This window comes from Drosophila miranda (assembly GCF_003369915.1).
Source record: "Drosophila miranda strain MSH22 chromosome Y unlocalized genomic scaffold, D.miranda_PacBio2.1 Contig_Y2_pilon, whole genome shotgun sequence".
Taxonomy (NCBI): domain Eukaryota; kingdom Metazoa; phylum Arthropoda; class Insecta; order Diptera; family Drosophilidae; genus Drosophila; species Drosophila miranda.
Genome location: NW_022881614.1, coordinates 28,320,315 through 28,339,018, shown reverse-complemented (window position 1 = coordinate 28,339,018; position 18,704 = coordinate 28,320,315). Strand labels below are relative to the sequence as shown.

The following is an 18,704-nucleotide window of genomic DNA, read 5'->3' as shown; positions in this document are numbered from 1 at the left end:
TTCCTTTTGGACAAAGTGAATTTGCTGTTTCTCGAACAAATCCAGCTTCTTTCATATATTCAATATAAGAAAAATGTTAGAGTTAGGGCATTACAAAGTCGTGGCCGCCGCCGAATTAAACGCTCATAGAGAGCGAGAGAGTAAACCAACGTGAGAGAATTCTCTTCACATTAACGGCGCATGTGTGTGGCGGGAAAATACTGATGGAGACAGACACCACCGGCAGAGGCAGAGGGCAGACAATAGAGACCCAAACACCCTTAAGGAACTCGTTTTGCACTGACAAAAATTTGTAGCCCCCGTGTTTCCTTCCTTGGCTGCAGCACTATTATCGTATTAAGCCCGATGTTTCAGAGAACTGCGGGCGGCTGACGCAGGTCGCTACCTGCGCAGGTGCGCCCGGCCAGGGCAGGAGGGACAGGTAAAACATGAGGTTATCCTCCGACACAAAGACAATGAAGCAGGACGATCTATCGCTATGCTGAATGTCTATTTTCTGTTCGCCTGTAAAAGTACATATGTATGTACATATGAATCTTAGTACACAAGTGTACATTTGATGTATCTGCGTGAAGGGTCTTAAAACGAGGGCAGGAGTACTGATTACATGCTAAGTATGAATGCAGATCCACAGTGTTATTCAGTCGCGTGCTTATAATACTGTAAGCTAAGCTTAAAGTCTACAGAGCCAGGCTAATAGATCCGAAGCCGGCCGCCTAAGATTAGCCAAACTCCAACTCTTCAATGAGGACATTCTGGAGCTTCTGGCGCACACGTAGCTTCCGCCGCTCGTCCAGCTTCTGCAGGAAAGGCATCAGGCTGAGCAGAAACATACGATCGGCATCGTCTTGTAGCTCTGCCAGCGAGGTCTCGGTGTTGGTGGCTGCATCCATGCTGATGTACTTAAAGGGCAAATTGGATGTCGGTGACTGTGATAGCGCCGGCTTCACATCGGGCTCCGTCTTCTGGCTATTGTTGGAGGTGTCATTAGTTGTGCACTTGACATTGGAGCTGGACAACTCCAGCTCCTCCTCATCGTCGTCCAGCACTTCGATGGTGAAGAGACTTGGGTCCGGTGTGTTTATAGTCTCGCTGCGCTTTGTGCGTTCCTCCACGTTCTCCGAGGCAGCATCCTCGTCAAAGTCGTCGTCATCCTCCTCCTCGGGGGGGCTGGGCTCCAGTTTGATCCGCTTCCTGTCCGGAGGCTCAGCTGGAAGGCAGTCTCTGTCCTCGAAAAAGGAACTGATGTCGGAGAAGCTTGGCTGGGGCAGGTCCGAGTCGTAGCTATCGCTCAGTTCACAAATTGGCTCCGTGGCCACGGCGGGTACGTCATATTTCTCGTCCAGTATATTGTTGTTCTCCGTCCAGTGTCCTGGCGGGTACTTCTTACAGCTGCTGCGTGTCTGTCGCATGATGTTCTCGTGGATGGCGTGCTCCATAAACCGCATGTCATTATAAAAGCGCCAGGTCGACGGCGTTTCATTGGAGAGATTGTTTCGGATGTATACCTTCCGAAAGTTGTCCCTCAGATGTCCCCACTTGATCCGGCATATGTCCGCTAAAGAAAAACGAGAGAGAGGGGGTAGTTTTAATACCACTGAATGGAATCAAAGGGGGAAGGGCAGGGAACGACGGCGATCGTGATTAAACAGAGTTGCATGTCTGTGTGGGCAGCACCAAACATCAAGCCACATACGAGCATACATACATATGCATAAGTATGTAAGAGTGTGTATGTACATACCTACAGCCATATAGGAATCTGGGCATTGACATTGCGATACCTCTCTCCGTCTCTTCGCTCACCTGGCAAATTCACATCCTGGCCAACCTCAAACCAAATTGGCGTAATGTCGCTGCGCTTTTGGCCACTCACGTTGTTTCGCAACCAGAGCATGGGCCTGCGAGAGATAGCCGCAATGAGACGCTTCACCGTCTCAATTGGCAGCTTGGCTGTGTTCGTGAAGGCGAAGGAGGAAGAGAACGCGGGCGGCGAGGCCGAAGATGATGACGCATTGTTGTAGGCTACCTCCATAGTGCCGCCGCAACACAACATACACCATACAACAACGAGTCCGAATAAAGCGACGCACGCAGCTCAAGCGCTGAAACGGCACTGAAAACTGAAAAATACGGGTACGGTCCAACCAGTTTACGTGCCTTTTGGCTCTCAGGCGATGGCAATGCGAGGCAATGGCAATGGCGAAGGCGAGTCCAAAGAAAACCGAGAAGAGAGCGCAGGCACAACGGGCGCACAGCAACAGGCTTTGCCGCAAACTGGCATCAGCAATATTGTCCGGATGTAAAGCTTCCGCTAGCAGCTCGCGGCGGCTAGCTGGCAACGCCGTTGTCGGCTCGTATTTGTGCGCTTTACGGTTGTTAACTCTGCGCTGTCGTATGCATTGCTGTGGGGCCGTATCGAATCCAATGTGCTCTGCTCCGTCCACTCCCATCCAGCCAAAGCCAATCACCTCCAACTGAACTGTCTGCAGCAAAACTAATACAACAATGCAAATCAATACAATCGGACACTGCTGAGTCCTGCAAAGGGGGTGACACTCTGATTAGGCTCAACGTTGCGCAGCACGCCCAGATCCAAAGTCCTTTTCGGGCTGTCGTACATATGTATATGCTTACACAGCGGAGTGTAGCGTACTTGTTGCGCTTTGTTTATTTTTATCAAAACTGGATTTTACTACGGTCGGCTGGACTGCATGGAAATGGAGATGGAGTGAACGTAAAATATTCACGCTACGGAGCGCTGTCGGAAAAAGAGAGAATACGCACACACAAGAATGTACATCCATGTAGCCCCATCTTCGGTTTTCACGATCGTGAGCCTGGGCCCTGGGACGAGTAGTATCTCCAATTGGTGCTGCCGTTGTCTGTCTGTCTGTCCGTCCGTTCTCTCCTCGCTCCCCGCTCTTGTGCCTGTGTGTACGTACGTTTTGGGGTTCGGCTCTTTTTTTCGTGCTAAGCTGCTAGAGAAAATGCAAGTGAAGCAAACATGGCAATTGGCGACTGGGTTTATTTATCAGATGTTGCTTGTTCGTTCTCTTTCTCTGGCTTTGTGGTTATGTTTCAGGCTGACATTTGATCCTCGAAGCATTTTATTTCTGAAATAGAGCACCTCCAACGTCTGACCACTGGATGCAATTTAATACCGTAATTGACCATTTCCACGACCAGTTTGCGATCCAAACTATCGACGTACACATAAGCGTACGATTCACACACATTTAGATTACATTTATTGACACATTCAACGAAACTTAAGGATTGAGCGAAAATACAAATATTGTATACATACGAGTACATACGTACATATATAATAAGCCATAAGTACTCGACTCCGGAATCTATTAGGACTTGTAACAAATAGACATTCATATGCGCTTAACATTACTCTTAAATTCATTAATAGTTATGAGAAATATCGATTTAAGAATCTGAAATAATATATGTATATATTGTATCCTACAAGTACTGGATGTACATAACCGTACGGTAATGGATTACTTTTTGCTTAGTACTACGCCTTTCCCTGCCCTGCCTGTTCCAGACGAAAGCGCCTGCGCTCATGTCGGAGCCTGTACCTATGGTAGCTGCCGATTTTTCCTAGAACTTTCCACGCATAAGTCTATATATGTATGTACATATGTCACTTAGATGGTAACCTGGTTTTCTTCGTTCTCATTATCTTCTTCGTCTTCCAGGGTCATGGGTGCGGGCGTTCCACGTTTGCTACTTGCAGTACCAGCAGCACCGCTCGCCGGCTGGCCTCCAGTCATAATGGAGTAGCTCTTCGTCGAGGGCTTTCGGGGGCAAGTGGTAGTGCTATCTTTATCCAGTGAGTGCTCCCCATTGCTGGGCCCGTTGCTGCTGTGTGGGGAGCAGCTGCCGTTGCTGTTCCCGTTCTCGCTTCCATTGCCATTGCCGTTTCCGTTGCCAGTACCCGCTTCGTTAAGGAATGCATCCATGTGATCGATGGTATCATTCAGGGCAAAGCTCTGGTCCCGGCGCTCGCTCTTCTTCCACAGGTAATAAAACTGGACCAGTTCGCGCATGGTTCTTGTGCGCACCTGAAAGACGCCAACCATCCCACTAATTAGTCGCTAGGAGACGTTGAGCAGTCCTTTACCTGGTTCTGGCGTATCTGATAAAAGTCCTTGCCGTACTTATGTATGCCCTCCTCAAACTTGAGGCACTCTTCCTCCGACCAGCTGCTCATGGTGTCGCTCAGGGGCAGCACATTCAATCGTTTGCGCCGCAGGGCCTCATTGAAGTCATAGCCACACTGGACCAGTAAATGCAGGGCCTGCTCGTTGTCCTTTACCACGGACAGAGACTCGCCGTCGCTGGCAACATTTGGCGCTGGCAGAACTCTTGGCGGAGCTAACGGGGCGGGTAAAGCTACGGGCTGCTCGTCGGTTGCCACAACTTCCACTCCCTCTTCTAGCGGTGGCAAGGCTCGGGTCTCTTGGATCTTTGCCAGATATTCCTCTACTTCCCGCTCTGAGACTTGACTCGGCTCCCATATTAACAGATCTTCATTCTCGTACGGCAATATATCTCCATACTGTGAGAGACCATCGGGAATATCAGCTTGGTAGTCCGCTCCAACCATGATAATCTTCCTCGCGTCATCAGATTCGTTATCCGACTCTTCGTCGTCGTCAGCTTCAACTTCTTCGAAGAGCTCCTGAAGCGGCGTGACTGAAATTAATATTACATAATGAAATCTTCAATCTAGCAACTAGACGTCAGCCGAATCTCGATACTTACATCTTACGAGTTCTTCCAGGGGTCCGATTAGGGGCGAACTTGCTCCAAAGGACTCATCTGGATACAAATCCAGTAAATGAGAGCGATGCTGTTTTTTTGCGACATCGGGCGGTAAAATAGCCTGCGGTTCATCTGTCTCCATGGGACTCTTATTTCGCTGAGAGCTAGACGATGTGTTCTCTTCCGAAGGGTCAACACCTGGATCCTGCGGCTGCTCAAGGAAATCATCGACTTTGTCCTGCTGTGCTGCAGCGGCGCTGGATGTGGATGCGTGGGCAGTTTCTGTGTCTAGCTCCTGGTACTGCCGCTTGGTGGCTCGTCGCCGCCTTGAGCCGCCACTCGATCGCTTCGAGCTGCTGGCAGTGGGCGAGGGTGCCATACTGTATTTGGCCAGCAGCTCCTCAATGGGCATTTCGCTCTCCTCCCTGAGCGTGGCAATCTCGTCATCCGGATTGTGTGCCTCCAAATTGGCCAGCGCCTCTTCCTCGTTCAATGTGGCCTCATCGTCAAAGTCATTCACCATCATGTAAATGGTGGGCTCGAACGTTGTGTCCGCCAGCGAGGACGTCGGCGACATTGGAGCCTGTACGCTGGTACCTGGCGATTTGCGTCGTTCCCGCTTTGTGGGCGTTAGTGTAAGTTCGCGTCCCGCCATTGTGAGATCGCTGTTTAGCAAGCTCCCAGAGTCCGCCGATGCCTCGGAGGCACTATGTGACGAATGTTCTGACGATTTGCCACACTCCATTCTACCTGTATGGGGCTTTTACCTTTCTGTTGAATTGGCTACCTCTGCTCTGCTGCTTGTTTGGCATTGCATTGGCAGCCTCTGGTCACACTGTGATAGTCCAGTTACAATGCCGCGCATTTGCTATCGATATCGATATTGACGCAATTCTAGTCTGAAAGAGGAAACGACCCGTTTTCCAGCACAGATAGTGCAAACGGGGCATATAGTTGGGATTTTTTCCCACAGTTCGGTATTTTGTTGGCCAAAGAAACGTTAAATTCTTGTAATTTTTATACCCGATACTCAAAATGAGTATTGGGGTATATTAGATTTGTGGTAAAAGGTGATGTGTGTAACGTCCAGAAGGAATCGTTTCCGACCCCATAAAGTATATATATGCTTGATCAGCATCAATAGCCGAGTCGATTGAGCCCTGTCTGTCTGTCCGTCCGTCCGTCTGTCCGTCCCCTTCAGCGCCTAGTGCTCAAAGACTATAAGAGCTAGAGCAACGATGTTTTGGATCCAGACTTCTGTGATATGTCACTGCTACAAAAATATTTCAAAACTTCGCCCCGCCCACTTCCGCCCCCACAAAGGACGAAAATCTGTGGCATCCACAATTTTAAAGATATGAGAAAACCAAAAACGTAGAATTGTAGAGAATGACCATATCTTTAAGACTGCGGAATCTGAATTGGATCGTATTATTATTATAGCCAGCATCAAGAAAACAATTTCATTTTTTCTCGCCCTGTCTCTCTCTAACACACACGTAGCATAGGCGGCTTTGCTTAGAGTAAAACATTAGCGCCTACATCTCAGAGACTACAAAAGCTAGAGCAACCAAATTTGGTATCCACACTCCTAATATATCGGACCGAGACGAGTTTGTTTCAAAATTTCGACACACCCCCTTCCGCTCCCGCAAAGGACGAAAATCTGGGGACATTCAAAAATCTCAGAGACTATTAAGGCTAGAGTAACCAAATTTGGTATCCGCACTCCTGTTAGATCTTACTATAAAATTTCGCCCCACCCCCTTCCACCCACACAAAGGACGAAAATCTGTTGCATCCACAATATTGCACATTCGAGAAAACTAAAAACGCAGAATCATAGATAATGACCATATCTATCAGATTGCTGAATCTGTATCAGATCAGATCATTTTTATAGCCAATAGGAACAAATCAATTTGCAGTGGCTACGCAGCGCCCGACGTCACGCTCAGACTGATTTTCTGTCTCTCTCGCACGCACTCTTTGTCGTGTCGTTTAATATTAGCGGCGTCTGCCGGAGGAGAGCCATACTGACTTAGTATCGGGTATAACCGTAGAGTTGCGGTGTCCACAGCAGCTCACAACGTTCCCCCTCGTTATTTGTATTTTCAAATGATTTTGTAATGATGCTGGGAATGAATGAGTGATTGGCATTAGCCGAAATTAAATTAACAAATGCGAATTGTATTTTTACCCATTACAATGGCGCCTTCATCCTGCACTTTCTTCAGGGCATCCTCAAACTGTTCGCGCGTGATTAACTGAAAGGAAAAATATTATCATAGCAGAAACAATAAGCGGTTTGCCATGGCTTACAATTTGGGAGCCCTCCTTGATCTCCTTGAATAGTTTTTGGTAGGGAACGGTAGGCACTTTGCCCTTCTTCTTCAAGTTTTCCTTTATGGTTGCCACCAGATCTGCGCGCTTCTTACGCTCCGCCGTAGAGAGACCAGTGGTCAATATGCCCACGTCGATTTTTCCAGACAGAGGATCTGTTGTAGATTGCTTTAAGGCTTCGCGATGGAGTCGCCAGGCCTCCTCGACGTCCAACAACTCAACCTCGTTTCTGAGCCGCACATTGGCGTGGGCTTCGGACAAACGTATAAGGCTCTAAAATTGACGGGGATAGGCCGAGATCTGGCCACGTCCAGCGCCAACCTTGCGCATATCTACGTAGGCCTGGATCAGGCGCTGCTGGGCCTCGTCCGACAGTGTGGGGGACAAATGTTCGCGGGCATAGGCAGTGTAATCGCGCAGCACACTCATATCCTGAGAGTTTCGACAAAAACAGCTCAAAATTTGCAGAAAAATAAAACCAAAAAAAGGTACTTACAAACATGGTATCCTCTTCCTCATGCCTGGTCACATAGTAGAGCGAGACCAAATGACTGGCCAAACGCTTGTCGAATATCTCATCCAGTGGGTCCAGAACCAAGAAAATCAAATCGAACCGCGAGAGTAGGGTGTGTGGCAACTGAACGTTGTCGATGATGTTCTTGCGCTTGTTCCACTGCGACTCGGCGGGATTGGCAGCTGCAAGTATGGAGGTGCGTGCATTCAGCTGGCATATGATTCCTGCCTTGGCAATGCTCATCGTCTGCTGCTCCATTACCTCGTGGAGAACGCTGCGGGTCGAATCGTTCATTTTGTCGAACTCATCAATGCAACAGACACCGTTGTCGGCCAGTACCAGAGCGCCCCTGCAACAACATTCGTAATCCATTAGAAAATATTTCCAAGCCCACAAAGAATAAAGTATATTTACGTCTGCAGGACCAGCTGGCGTGTCTCTGGATCCTTGGTCACATAGGCGGTTAAGCCGACGGCCGACGAACCCCGTCCGGAGGTATACTGCGACCGCGGCACTAGGTTGTAGACGTATTGAAGCATTTGAGACTTTGATGTGCCTGGATCACCGCAAAGCAGCAAGTGGATTTCCGATCTAAAGTTCTGGCGTCCCAGGGTCGAGTGTTTCTTCTTGGTTCCACCAAAAAGCTGCAGGAGGACTCCCTTCTTGATGTCGTCATTCTCATAAATGGAAGGGGCGATGGCCCTGGCCAGGCGATCGTAAATATCCGGTTTCTTGGCCAACAGCGGCAGCAGCTCAATGCGCTCAGGAGGGAAAAAGGGATCTTTCCTGGAAGTTTGGGAAGAAATAGTTACATAGTTTAAAAATCATTTGGAAGATCATACGTACCCCTCTTCCTCCTCGTACAGACGCTTATTATCTACTTTACGGAAATGCACAACATCGACGTGGGTCTTGTACACGCTATTCACTTACTGGCCACTGCCTTTAAGGGGCGTGGCCGGATAGATGCCTGTTACTGTGACACGATCGCCGGGCTGAACCTTGTCGACGAGATCGTTGTGGGCATAGAGAAGGACGTTGTGGGGCGTCTGGCCGGCGGCCATGTCGTCGGGCGATTCCTGCAGCTTGATGAGCTGCTTGTCCGTGAACTCTGATCGGTTATGGATGAGACGGAAGCAGTGATTGGTGTTGCAGTTAGTGCACAACGTTGGTTGCGAAATGCGACCTCGATCCACCTCGACGGTGGTGCTGAAGGAGCAGATGTTGCAGCTGAAGAAGGCTTCGCGCATTTCCGGTATGATGTTCGAGGAGCGGATTACCATGCCGCAAATACTGATCAGTTGATCCATGTCCTCGGGATTGAGGAAGCGCATATTGCGCGTCTTGTTGGCGTTGAAGGGACGCACCTGTATCTGGTGCTCCAGCAAAGCGGCCGGATATCGTTCGAAGAACATCTCATTGATGGCCATGTCGAAGCCGGGAATCACCTCCTGAGGATAGCAGATCAACTGGCCGTACAAGTCCTGATCAAAGGGCTTCAGATGGGCACTGTTCAGATTCAGATACGGCTCCTCCAATGTGTGAATCTCCTCGAGCTTTTGCAGATACAGAGGCTGATTGACATCTATGTTCTCAGAGATATCATCCTGCTCAGCGGTCGGATCAATAAAGCGCATAATGAACGACTTGAACTTGGACTTGCACTGGCTAACAACTACATTGGTGCCCCAAACCACTAGCTGGGGAGCTTGCGAAGACTCGGAAACAGGATCTGTAGTCTCAGAGCCCTTTTCGGGAATTGGTTCCAGCTGTAATAGAGGTGGATTCGTAGAGTAGAGTTGCAAAGTAGAAGATCTTTACTCACACCAGAGCCGCCACCAATGGTCACTTGACGAGTTCGCTTGTCTGTCCGAATATCAGGACGTGCACGCAGCGGAGTACCGCGAATGCCCGAACGGGGCGTACGAATGGAGCCCATGGAGCTGGGCGTGCCATAGTTGAGAGGTGAACTCAGATCGATCTCACTCATGTTGAGTCCGAGACCCCGCGCCGGACTCGTTGCAGGCAAGCTTATATTTCCTGGCGATGTGGTTGGCAAACTAATATTGTCCGATGGCCTGGCCGCACGGCCAGGACCCATTCGCATGGGCGTGTCCACATCCTGCGTTGCGATGCCTGCAATCGCCGGGAACAATCATTTATATATTTGTCGGCAGGACTGGACTGCTTTCTTTACCTCTGGTTGGTGTACGAGCTCCCGCTCCTTGCTTTGGGGTACCAGATCCGACACTGGGAGATCGAGCGGGACTTGACATTTTAGATTTAATCGCTTTGCTTTTTCTGTTATTTAAAAACCTTAACTGGAGCTTCTAATATTATTTTTTGTACAATGCCTCGCTGGTTCTTCTCGAGTAAAGCGCGGGAAAAATTGAGAGATGCAGCTGTGCTTAGTGTTAGAAATTACATTGTGGTACGTATGGTATATTCCTGAAATGTTTATCATCTCACGTCATATCTCAAGGGAATTGCACAGTTTATGGTCTTCTTATAGAGACCAATAATAGGTATTGTGATCGAGATATATGTATGTAAGGAATGAGTATAACAGGTAAAATGAAAAAAGTCATTATAATATATTCAAATCAGCTAGCAAAACCGAATTTTAACATTAATTAGGAGAAACAGGGTATAAAAATGTCCATACCCTTAGCTAAATCCGATTGACAGCTTTTATTTTTTGTAGATCAATCCAAAAAAAAATGAGTACTTAAAATTAGCCAATTTTGTAATCCATCAGATAAAATTATGTGTTCAGGGTTGAGTGTCCTAGTTAGTTAGTAATATTAGACCGAATATCAATATCTATGAAAATGATTTCCGAACATGGACGATTAACCCATTGTCGATCAGGGAGTACTAAAATATTGAATCAAATAACCATTGAAGTGATGAAACTTGAAGAATTTTTGGCGGAGTTCAAGTGATAAATATTTTAAGTAAAGATAATGGATTTAATAACAGTATTATTTAACGCGGTCTAACTCAAGTTGATCACCTGTTTAAATAGGCGGTTAATTGGGTTAAGTAATTATATCGATAAGTCCACTGACAACAACACATTCAAAAGTAGACGGGACGGGTGGCAAATACATATTTGTTTTTGTTATTTATTTTGGTTATCGTTCTTTTAAAAAGTACTACGCTAAATTTTAAAATTAACTTTTGGCTGCAAAATTAAAATACCTAAAAGCAAACAGAAAAATGGCCATCTGAACGTCGTGTGCAAATAGTATAAGTATTTGCTTGAACTGGAATCCAATTGAAATCACTAGGAACAAACATCATCCATATCCAGCGCATCGCCAGCTTCAGTCTGATAAAGCTAACGGGATTTTATGCACGAAATCAGTGCTGTGGATTAGTGATAGTGATTAGTGCAGAGGAGAACGTAACGGAACCATGTCAAGCGAGGAGATGCTATATGCAAAGGTATTCCGCACATTATATTGATGCCCTACAAGTGCATTGTTGGCAAATTGCGGCGGTGTCGGTGTCGGTATCGCTTTAGGACGCCAATAGTGCCAAAGAATGGGGGGCTAATAAAAATGCATACATAACGTGAATTCTGCTCTGCTACTGTTTGCGTGTGTGTGTGCTCTCGTGTGTTTGCGCCATTTTCGTTTTTCACATTTCTTCATTCTACAAGCCCTACATTCTCTATTAGCCCTTTCCATGGCAGGTATTGACAGGTATTGATGTCATCCAGTCAATGACTGCAGCGAATAGAAATATTTGGGAATGAATCACGGGTCTAATCAGACTCTCTCTGATAAGCCTCGATAATTGCACACAAACATACACAGGTGTACATATGTAGGTGATACAGGAGGATAGCTGATAATGAAGAACATTTTCCATGCAATGTTTACTGACGTTGTCTACATTCTCTTTTCGCAGGGGGCCAAGATCTGGGTGACCCATGCGGAACAGGTGTGGGAGAGTGCCACCTTGGAGGAGAGCTACCGCAAGGGAGCAAGCTTCCTGAAGATCTGCACGGAATCGGGCAGCCTCAAGGAGTTCAAACTAAAGCCCGATGGAAGCAACCTTCCCCCGCTGCGAAATCCGGCCATTCTGGTTGGGCAAAATGATCTCACAACCCTCTCGTACCTGCATGAGCCCGGGGTGTTGTACAATCTGCGCGTTCGCTTCTGCGAACGCCAGATTATCTACACCTACTGCGGCATCATACTGTTGGCTATCAATCCGTACGCGGAGATGCCCCTGTATGGGCCCAGTATAATCCGAGCCTATCGCGGTCTATCCATGGGGGATCTGGAGCCGCACATCTTTGCCCTGGCCGAGGAAGCCTACACGAAGCTAGAGCGGGAGAACTGCAACCTGAGTATCATTGTCAGCGGCGAGTCGGGGGCAGGCAAGACGGTCTCCGCCAAGTACGCCATGCGCTACTTCGCCGCCGTCGGCGGCTCCGAGTCCGAAACGCAGGTGGAGCGGAAGGTGCTGGCATCTTCGCCGATCATGGAGGCTTTTGGCAATGCGAAGACCACGCGAAACGACAACAGTTCGCGCTTTGGCAAGTTCACCAAGCTGCTCTTCAAGAACCAGATGGGTGTTATGTACCTGCAGGGAGCCACCGTGCACACCTATCTCCTGGAGAAGTCTCGGGTGGTCTATCAGGCACAGGGGGAGCGCAACTATCACATCTTCTATCAGCTGTGTGCGGCGCGGGCTAAGTACCCTGAATTGTTGCTGGGTAAGTGTTGCGATCTGATCTGCTCGGACAAACTTATCTGATGGAATCCTTCTCCCACAGACCACCAGGACAAGTTTCAGTTCCTGAACATGGGTGGCGCCCCGGACATCGAACGGGTCTCGGATGCCGATCAGTTTAACGAGACTGCCCAGGCAATGACAGTACTAGGGTTCTCATTTCAGCAGATAGCGGAGATTGTGAAAATACTGGCTGGCATTCTGCATCTGGGCAACATTGAGGTGACCAAGAAGTACACCGAGGGCGGCGATGATGAAGACACCGATTCCTGTCAAATATCTGTAAGCACCACTCAAGAGCACTTAACGAAAGGCATTAAAATTGAATTTTCCTCTTGTGCAGCACAACGATATTCACCTGCAAATCACTGGGGACCTGCTGCGGGTGAAAACAGAAGATCTGCGTCGCTGGCTTGTAATGCGTAAGATAGAGTCGGTCAATGAACATGTGCTGATACCGAACAGCGTTGAGGCCGGGCAGGCGGCGCGCGATGCGCTGGCCAAGCACATATACGCCAAACTGTTTCAGTATATCGGCGGTGTGCTGAACAAGAGCCTCAACAACGGTAGCAAGCAGTGCAGCTTCATTGGCGTGCTCGATATCTACGGCTTTGAAACGTTTGAGGTGAACTCGTTTGAACAGTTTTGCATAAACTATGCAAACGAGAAGCTCCAGCAGCAGTTCAACCAGCACGTCTTTAAGCTAGAACAGGAGGAGTACCTCAAGGAGGGTATTACCTGGACCATGATCGACTTCTATGACAATCAGCCGTGCATCGATTTAATTGAATCCCGTCTGGGTGTACTCGATCTTCTCGACGAGGAATGTAGGGTAAGATTTACCTTACATCCCCTTGCAGGATCCGCGTTTAGCTTCCTTAATGGTTTTCTAAATAAATGTACAATCCATGAATGAATCTTATCTCCTACAGATGCCCAAGGGCTCCGACGAGAGTTGGGCCGGCAAACTCATTGGAAAGTGCAGCAAATTTCCGCACTTTGAGAAGCCCCGCTTTGGCACCACAAGTGAGTTTTCTCTGTCGCTATCTACGCAATCATAATTCCTAATCACACTATCAATTCGTTAAAGGCTTCTTCATCAAACACTTCTCGGATATCGTGGAGTATGATGTGAACGGATTCCTGGAAAAGAACCGCGACACTGTCTCCAAAGAACTCACCTCCGTCCTGGCCCTGTCCGACATGTCGCTGGTGAAGCAGGTCATGGCCCTGGAGGACATTGACACTCTTGGTGTGGATGCCAACACAACATCCACATTGGGCGGTCGCGTAGTTATAAGCGCCGGCCGAAAGCAGGTTTGTGATGAACATCAGCATATCATTTGATGAAAAGCTTATGTAAACGTCCATAGTGAATATCCATCTTTGATTATTGCTATTTCGTATTTTTCATTCGCTTGTCGTTCACTCCACCAACAACGGCCCTGGAACGTCCAACAGGAGCTCAATGAGACCCGTCGAAGAGTTAGTTGCCACAAAAGTATTTGTATTTATGATCCCAGCAAATTACTAACCAAAAACACATTGATTAACCAGGGTTTGCTTTTAACAACGCCCGCCCCCTCCGCCATCCCCAGCTTGTTTAGTATAGTTTTTAGAATTAATTTAATTGGCGTTCACACAGATGATGGTACTGTTTATCTAGTTTTTATAACTTGTATTTCTTTTGTTAGTCAGCCCTTTCCCTAGACCGTACTCTGTGTGTGTTCTTCCCTGCAATTAAACCCATATTGATACTGCTTTCTCCGTTATTAGGTGGTGCCATCCAAGCAGCATAAGAAAACCGTGGGCGCCCAGTTCCAGGAGAGTCTGACATCGCTTATAACTACGTTGCATGCCACCACGCCCCATTACGTGCGTTGCATCAAGGTGAGTTATCCAAAGGAGTTTTTAGATGCCAATAGTCATACGCTTTCTCTGTGGTACTTTAGCCCAACGACGAGAAGATTGCCTTCAAGTGGGAGACCGCCAAGATCATACAACAGCTTAGGGCCTGCGGCGTGCTGGAAACGGTGCGCATCTCGGCCGCCGGCTTCCCCTCGCGCTGGCTCTATCCGGACTTCTATATGCGCTACCAGCTGCTGGCGCATCGCTCGAAGATAGACAAGAACGACTTGAAGCAGTCGTGCCGCAACATTGTGTACAAGTGGATCGAGGACGAGGACAAGAGTCGGTTTGGCAACACACAGATATTCTTTCGTGCCGGCCAGGTAGCTTTCCTCGAACAGGTGCGGGCCAATCTGCGCAAGAAGTACATCACGATTGTACAGTCCGTGGTGCGGCGTTTCATCCATCGACGACGATACCTGAAGTTGCAGATGGTGATCAGCGGTATACAGCGGTATTCGCGTGGCTTCATGGCCCGCGAGCGCGTCCAGAATATGCGTGAAGTTCGAGCCGCCCTTATACTATCAAAATACGCCAAGGGATGGCTGTGTCGGCGTCGCTATCTACGTCTGCGGCACTTTATTGCAGGGATACAGACTTACGCTCGCGGCATGCTGGCCCGCAGCAAGTTTTATGCCCTGCGAGATCACTATCGGGCCGTACAGATCCAACGCTTCGTACGTGGCGTGCTGGCGCGACGCGCCTACCATCACAAGCGGCGCAATATCATCATTTGCCAGGCGGCGGTGCGTCGCTTCTTGGCGCGGCGCAAGTTCAAGCGCATGAAGGCCGAGGCCAAGACCATATCGCACATGGAGAACAAGTACATGGGCCTCGAGAACAAGATTATTTCCATGCAGCAGCGCATCGATGAGCTAAACCGAGACAACAGCAATCTGAAACACAAAACCAGCGAGATCAGCGTCCTAAAGTTAGTATTAGTCGGTGAACAAATGTATTCTCCTCTTAATGTTTCTTTTTCAGAATGAAGCTGGAGATGAAGAAGAACCTGGAGGGCGAGTTCAAGAACGTGAAGGCTGCCTGCATGGACAAGGATATGCTGATAGCGGCCCTCAACAAGCAGCTGGAGGCGGAGCGGGACGAGAAAATGCAACTGCTGGAGGAGAACCGACACTCGCAGGAGGAATGGCTGAGCCAGAAACAGACGTACTGCCTAGAAAACGAGGAGCTGCGCAAGCAAGTGGACCAAATGATCGAGATGGCCAAGAACGTAGTGGCTACACAGCACGACCAGAACGTGCGTATGCTGGCCGAGATCGACAACAACGAACTGAACGAAGCCTATCAGCGTGCCATCAAAGACAAGGAGGTGATAGAGAACGAGAACTACCAGCTGAAGGAGGAGCTGAGTCGACTTCAGCAAAACGGCGTCTACAGCCTGCGCGGGAGGAGCGCGAGCAACGCCTCTAGTCAGAACGAGGAAGACGTTGGCTATGGCTCGGCCAAGAACACGCTTGACATTAATCGGACGTCAGATTTGCAGAGCAAGAGCTGTACGAGCGAGGCCTTCTTTCCAGATATATAAGATGGATCTGATGGACTCTAATTTCTTTGCAGATACCTCTGCGGACTGCACCAGCCTGGTGGTGAAGCTGCGCTCCATCTTGGAGGCAGAGAAGTCGAAGCACAAGGTCCTGCAGGAGCAATACATAAAGCTGGCAAGTCGAAACAAGCCTACGGAGGACTCGTTCCGGTAAGTGTGAAAGCCAACTCTCTCCTCAAATGACTGCTCAAAAATGTAGCCACAAGATTGATCGCTACAACGACAACTACATTTATGTATTATTGCATGCCACACACTGCTTACCACACCACACACCATAGCGTCTCCGAGCTTGAGGTAGAGAACGAGAAATTGCGCAGCGAGCACGAGCAGCTGCGAACGAGCATTAAACACGGTGTTGAGATCAACGAGCTCAATGGTAACAGCCTTCGCATGCCGGGCGCTCCACGCGTCTACCGTACTTATTCGGGCGTCCCCCTGTTCCCCCCCCCCCTTCCCCCCACCACCCCCCCTCTTTACCATTGCAGTTCAGCATGCCGCCCTACAGGAAGAGGTTCGTAGACGACGAGACGAGTGCATCCAGCTGAAGGCTGTCCTGCTGCAGCAGAACCAGACACTGCGATCCTTTGAGCCGGAGAGCATGCATCTGCGGGGCAACGATGTTAATGAGCTTCTAGAAGCCTTCCAGTCCCAGAAACTTGTCAATCGGTGAGTACTGACAAAAGAATCAATCGAAACACGTTCTCCATTCTCGCATTTCCATTCGCAGACAACTCGAGGACGAGTTGAAGGCCATTACGGAAGAGCACAACAGTAAGCTTGTGGAGATGACGCAGGAGATCGAGCGTCTGCACAACGAACAGGATGAGCTGCAGAAGGTAATCTTCGAGAGCATCGATACGTCCGAGGACGCCAATGTTGAAACACTCAAGCAAAACGACCGATTCCTACGCCGAGAACTGCAGAAGGCTGTCGCCCAATTCCTGCTGGTCCAAGAGGAGCTGAAGCTGGCGAACGCCAAGCTCCAGGCCTACCGCCAGAACGGTGGACAGCTGGAGCACAAGTTGGAGGAGGAAAAGAGCCGCAGCAAAGGTAGCGGCTCGGGCTCGGCTGACCAGAAGCGCCTCAGCAATGACTTGGGGGCGAATGTAACCAAACAAAAGTCTCAAAATCCGCAAGGCCTCATGAAGTTCCATAGCACCGACCTGGACAAGATACTGCAGCGTCTCCTTAGCACCATGACGCCGCGAACAGTAGTCGGACTTTTGCCTGGATTTCCAGCGTATCTCATATTCATGTGCATTCGGTGAGCTCTAAAAATCTATATATGTATATATAAGGTTAGGTTAGATGGGGGGTAAAAACTGTCGCGGGTACCGTACTCTATCCGCTGCTTGGCCCCTATATATATTATATATGTATTATATTCTCCTTTTCCTTTCAAGATATACTGATCTAACCAATGCCGACGACGATGTGCGCGAGTTGCTAAGCAAATTCGTGATTCAAATCAAGAAAATGCATCGCACACCGCATCCCATTGAGAACCGTGTCATTTGGCTGGTTAACTCTATTACGTAAGCCATAATCTCAGCTTCCATTGGTTGGCATCGCATTATCAACATGCGTCTCTCCCTATTCCCACAGGCTGCTTAATCTCCTCAAGCAATACGGAGACGTAGAAGAGTACGTGAAGCTAAATACGGAGAAGCAGAACCAGCAGCAGCTGAAGAACTTCAATCTCTTTGAATACCGTCGCGTCATTCTGGATCTGATCGTGAATCTGTACCAGGCCCTAATAATGCAGATTCAGGGACTGTTGGATTCCAAAATAGTTCCCGCCATTCTTAAGAACGATGAGATTCAGCGGAGCCCGCAGCCACACGGCATGAGCGGTCGCACGACTTCGATCGGAGCGGGATCCTCGCCGGAACACGGCGGCGGGCCAGCTTGGAAGCAGTTGATCGGCCAGCTGGAGCACTTCTACAAGCAATTCCAGCACTTTGGCCTGGACAATTGCTATGCAGAGCAGATATTCCACCAGCTGCTTTACTTCGTGTGTGCCGTGGCCCTCAATTGTCTTATGTTGCGCGGCGACATCTGCATGTGGGAGACGGGCATGGTAATACGCTACAATATTGGCTGCATTGAGGACTGGGTGCGCAGCAAGAAAATGGTGGGTCTCCTCGACGATTATGTCATTTATATATCGAATTCTTCCACTAACGCTTGGTTCTTCCAGTCCAACGACGTTCTGACGGCCCTGTCGCCGCTGAACCAGGTATCCCAGCTGCTGCAGTCGCGCAAGAGCGAACAGGATGTTCAGACTATCTGTGATCTGTGCACGTCGCTGAGTACAGCGCAGGTCCTGAAAGGGATGAAGTCCTACAAGCTGGATGACTATGAGAATAAGATTACCAACGTGTTTCTGGAAAAACTCACCAAGGAGCTGAATGCCCGACAAACGGTAGGAAAATAACTTCATGTTGCCTTGTTGCGTATACGCAATGTTTTGGTTCTCTCTTTCAGCAAAAGGGCAACAGCGATGAGTTCACCATGGACCAGAAATTCATTCAGCCTTTCAAGGTGATCTTCAGGTACAGCGATATCAAGCTGGAGGATATCGAGCTACCGTCGCATCTCAATCTGGATGAGTTCCTCGAGAAAATATAAATGTGTGGGTCCCGCCATTTCACAGATCTGACTGCAATGCCATTTAGACCGACTGAGAAGCGCTTTCTTTTAGTGTATTATATAATATACATATTTATATTATAGAAATTAATAATGTTCTTGTGTATGTGTATGTGTATAAGTAGGGAAAATACTTATTATAAATAGTGTTCGGGCCAGCCGCTGAAGAATAACCGTAACTTTAAC

At 48.6% G+C, this 18,704-nt stretch overlaps 4 protein-coding genes across 9 annotated transcripts; 1 reads left to right on the top strand and 3 right to left on the bottom strand.

Moving 5' to 3' along the window:
• Nucleotides 1-2,497, bottom strand: LOC117192445. Of its 2 annotated transcripts, none has more exons than XM_033397127.1 (2): nucleotides 1,807-2,497; nucleotides 1-1,558 (listed from the first exon to the last, which is right to left on the bottom strand). In XM_033397127.1, the coding sequence occupies exons 1-2, from the start codon at nucleotides 2,054-2,056 to the stop codon at nucleotides 723-725; spliced, it is 1,086 nt and encodes a 361-aa protein (XP_033253018.1). In that variant the 5' UTR covers nucleotides 2,057-2,497; the 3' UTR covers nucleotides 1-722. The 2 variants fall into 2 exon arrangements, with proteins under 2 accessions (XP_033253018.1, XP_033253019.1); XM_033397128.1 differs by lacking the exon at nucleotides 1,807-2,497 and adding an exon at nucleotides 1,745-1,801.
• A 726-nt stretch (nucleotides 2,498-3,223) lies between these two features.
• LOC117192444 (mesoderm induction early response protein 1-like) lies at nucleotides 3,224-5,626 on the bottom strand. Its single transcript, XM_033397126.1, has 3 exons — nucleotides 4,786-5,626; nucleotides 4,142-4,716; nucleotides 3,224-4,082 (listed from the first exon to the last, which is right to left on the bottom strand). Exons 1-3 carry the CDS (start codon nucleotides 5,528-5,530, stop codon nucleotides 3,666-3,668), a joined length of 1,737 nt encoding a protein of 578 aa, XP_033253017.1. The 5' UTR covers nucleotides 5,531-5,626; the 3' UTR covers nucleotides 3,224-3,665.
• Nucleotides 5,627-6,896: 1,270 nt separating this feature from the next.
• LOC108158096 (DNA replication licensing factor MCM4) lies at nucleotides 6,897-9,938 on the bottom strand. The gene is given in 7 exon segments (XM_017290262.2): nucleotides 6,897-7,052; nucleotides 7,108-7,560; nucleotides 7,625-7,991; nucleotides 8,057-8,428; nucleotides 8,489-9,411; nucleotides 9,468-9,778; nucleotides 9,840-9,938. Coding segments are annotated over 7 exon segments (2,598 nt in total). The 5' UTR covers nucleotides 9,919-9,938; the 3' UTR covers nucleotides 6,897-6,959.
• Nucleotides 9,939-9,969: 31 nt separating this feature from the next.
• LOC108158089 (unconventional myosin-Va) lies at nucleotides 9,970-18,704 on the top strand. Of its 5 annotated transcripts, none has more exons than XM_017290239.2 (18): nucleotides 9,970-10,073; nucleotides 11,561-12,374; nucleotides 12,435-12,673; nucleotides 12,735-13,223; nucleotides 13,324-13,417; nucleotides 13,482-13,708; nucleotides 13,853-13,876; nucleotides 14,168-14,281; nucleotides 14,344-15,230; nucleotides 15,284-15,813; nucleotides 15,878-16,013; nucleotides 16,145-16,242; nucleotides 16,352-16,532; nucleotides 16,594-17,130; nucleotides 17,270-17,401; nucleotides 17,472-18,000; nucleotides 18,067-18,291; nucleotides 18,354-18,704. In XM_017290239.2, the coding sequence occupies exons 1-18, from the start codon at nucleotides 9,993-9,995 to the stop codon at nucleotides 18,495-18,497; spliced, it is 5,481 nt and encodes a 1,826-aa protein (XP_017145728.2). In that variant the 5' UTR covers nucleotides 9,970-9,992; the 3' UTR covers nucleotides 18,498-18,704. The 5 variants fall into 5 exon arrangements, with proteins under 5 accessions (XP_017145728.2, XP_017145732.2, XP_033253280.1 ...); XM_017290241.2 differs by lacking the exon at nucleotides 9,970-10,073 and adding an exon at nucleotides 10,741-11,092 and having other exon boundaries at nucleotides 18,354-18,703; XM_017290242.2 differs by lacking the exons at nucleotides 9,970-10,073; nucleotides 13,853-13,876 and adding an exon at nucleotides 10,741-11,092 and having other exon boundaries at nucleotides 18,354-18,703.

Coding starts and splice junctions, on each gene's coding strand:
- LOC117192445 (XM_033397127.1), bottom strand. CDS start 2,056: ATGTTGTGTTGCGGCGGCACTATGGAGGTAGCCTACAACAATGCGTCA. Junction 1,559..1,806: donor CCAGGATGTGAATTTGCCAG/GTGAGCGAAGAG, acceptor GTTTTTCTTTAG/CGGACATATGCCGGATCAAG.
- LOC117192444 (XM_033397126.1), bottom strand. CDS start 5,530: ATGGAGTGTGGCAAATCGTCAGAACATTCGTCACATAGTGCCTCCGAG. Junction 4,717..4,785: donor CCTGGAAGAACTCGTAAGAT/GTAAGTATCGAG, acceptor TATTAATTTCAG/TCACGCCGCTTCAGGAGCTC. Junction 4,083..4,141: donor ATCAGATACGCCAGAACCAG/GTAAAGGACTGC, acceptor GGCGTCTTTCAG/GTGCGCACAAGAACCATGCG.
- LOC108158089 (XM_017290239.2), top strand. CDS start 9,993: ATGCCTCGCTGGTTCTTCTCGAGTAAAGCGCGGGAAAAATTGAGAGAT. Junction 12,674..12,734: donor CCGATTCCTGTCAAATATCT/GTAAGCACCACT, acceptor CCTCTTGTGCAG/CACAACGATATTCACCTGCA. Junction 13,877..14,167: donor TCAATGAGACCCGTCGAAGA/GTTAGTTGCCAC, acceptor CTCCGTTATTAG/GTGGTGCCATCCAAGCAGCA.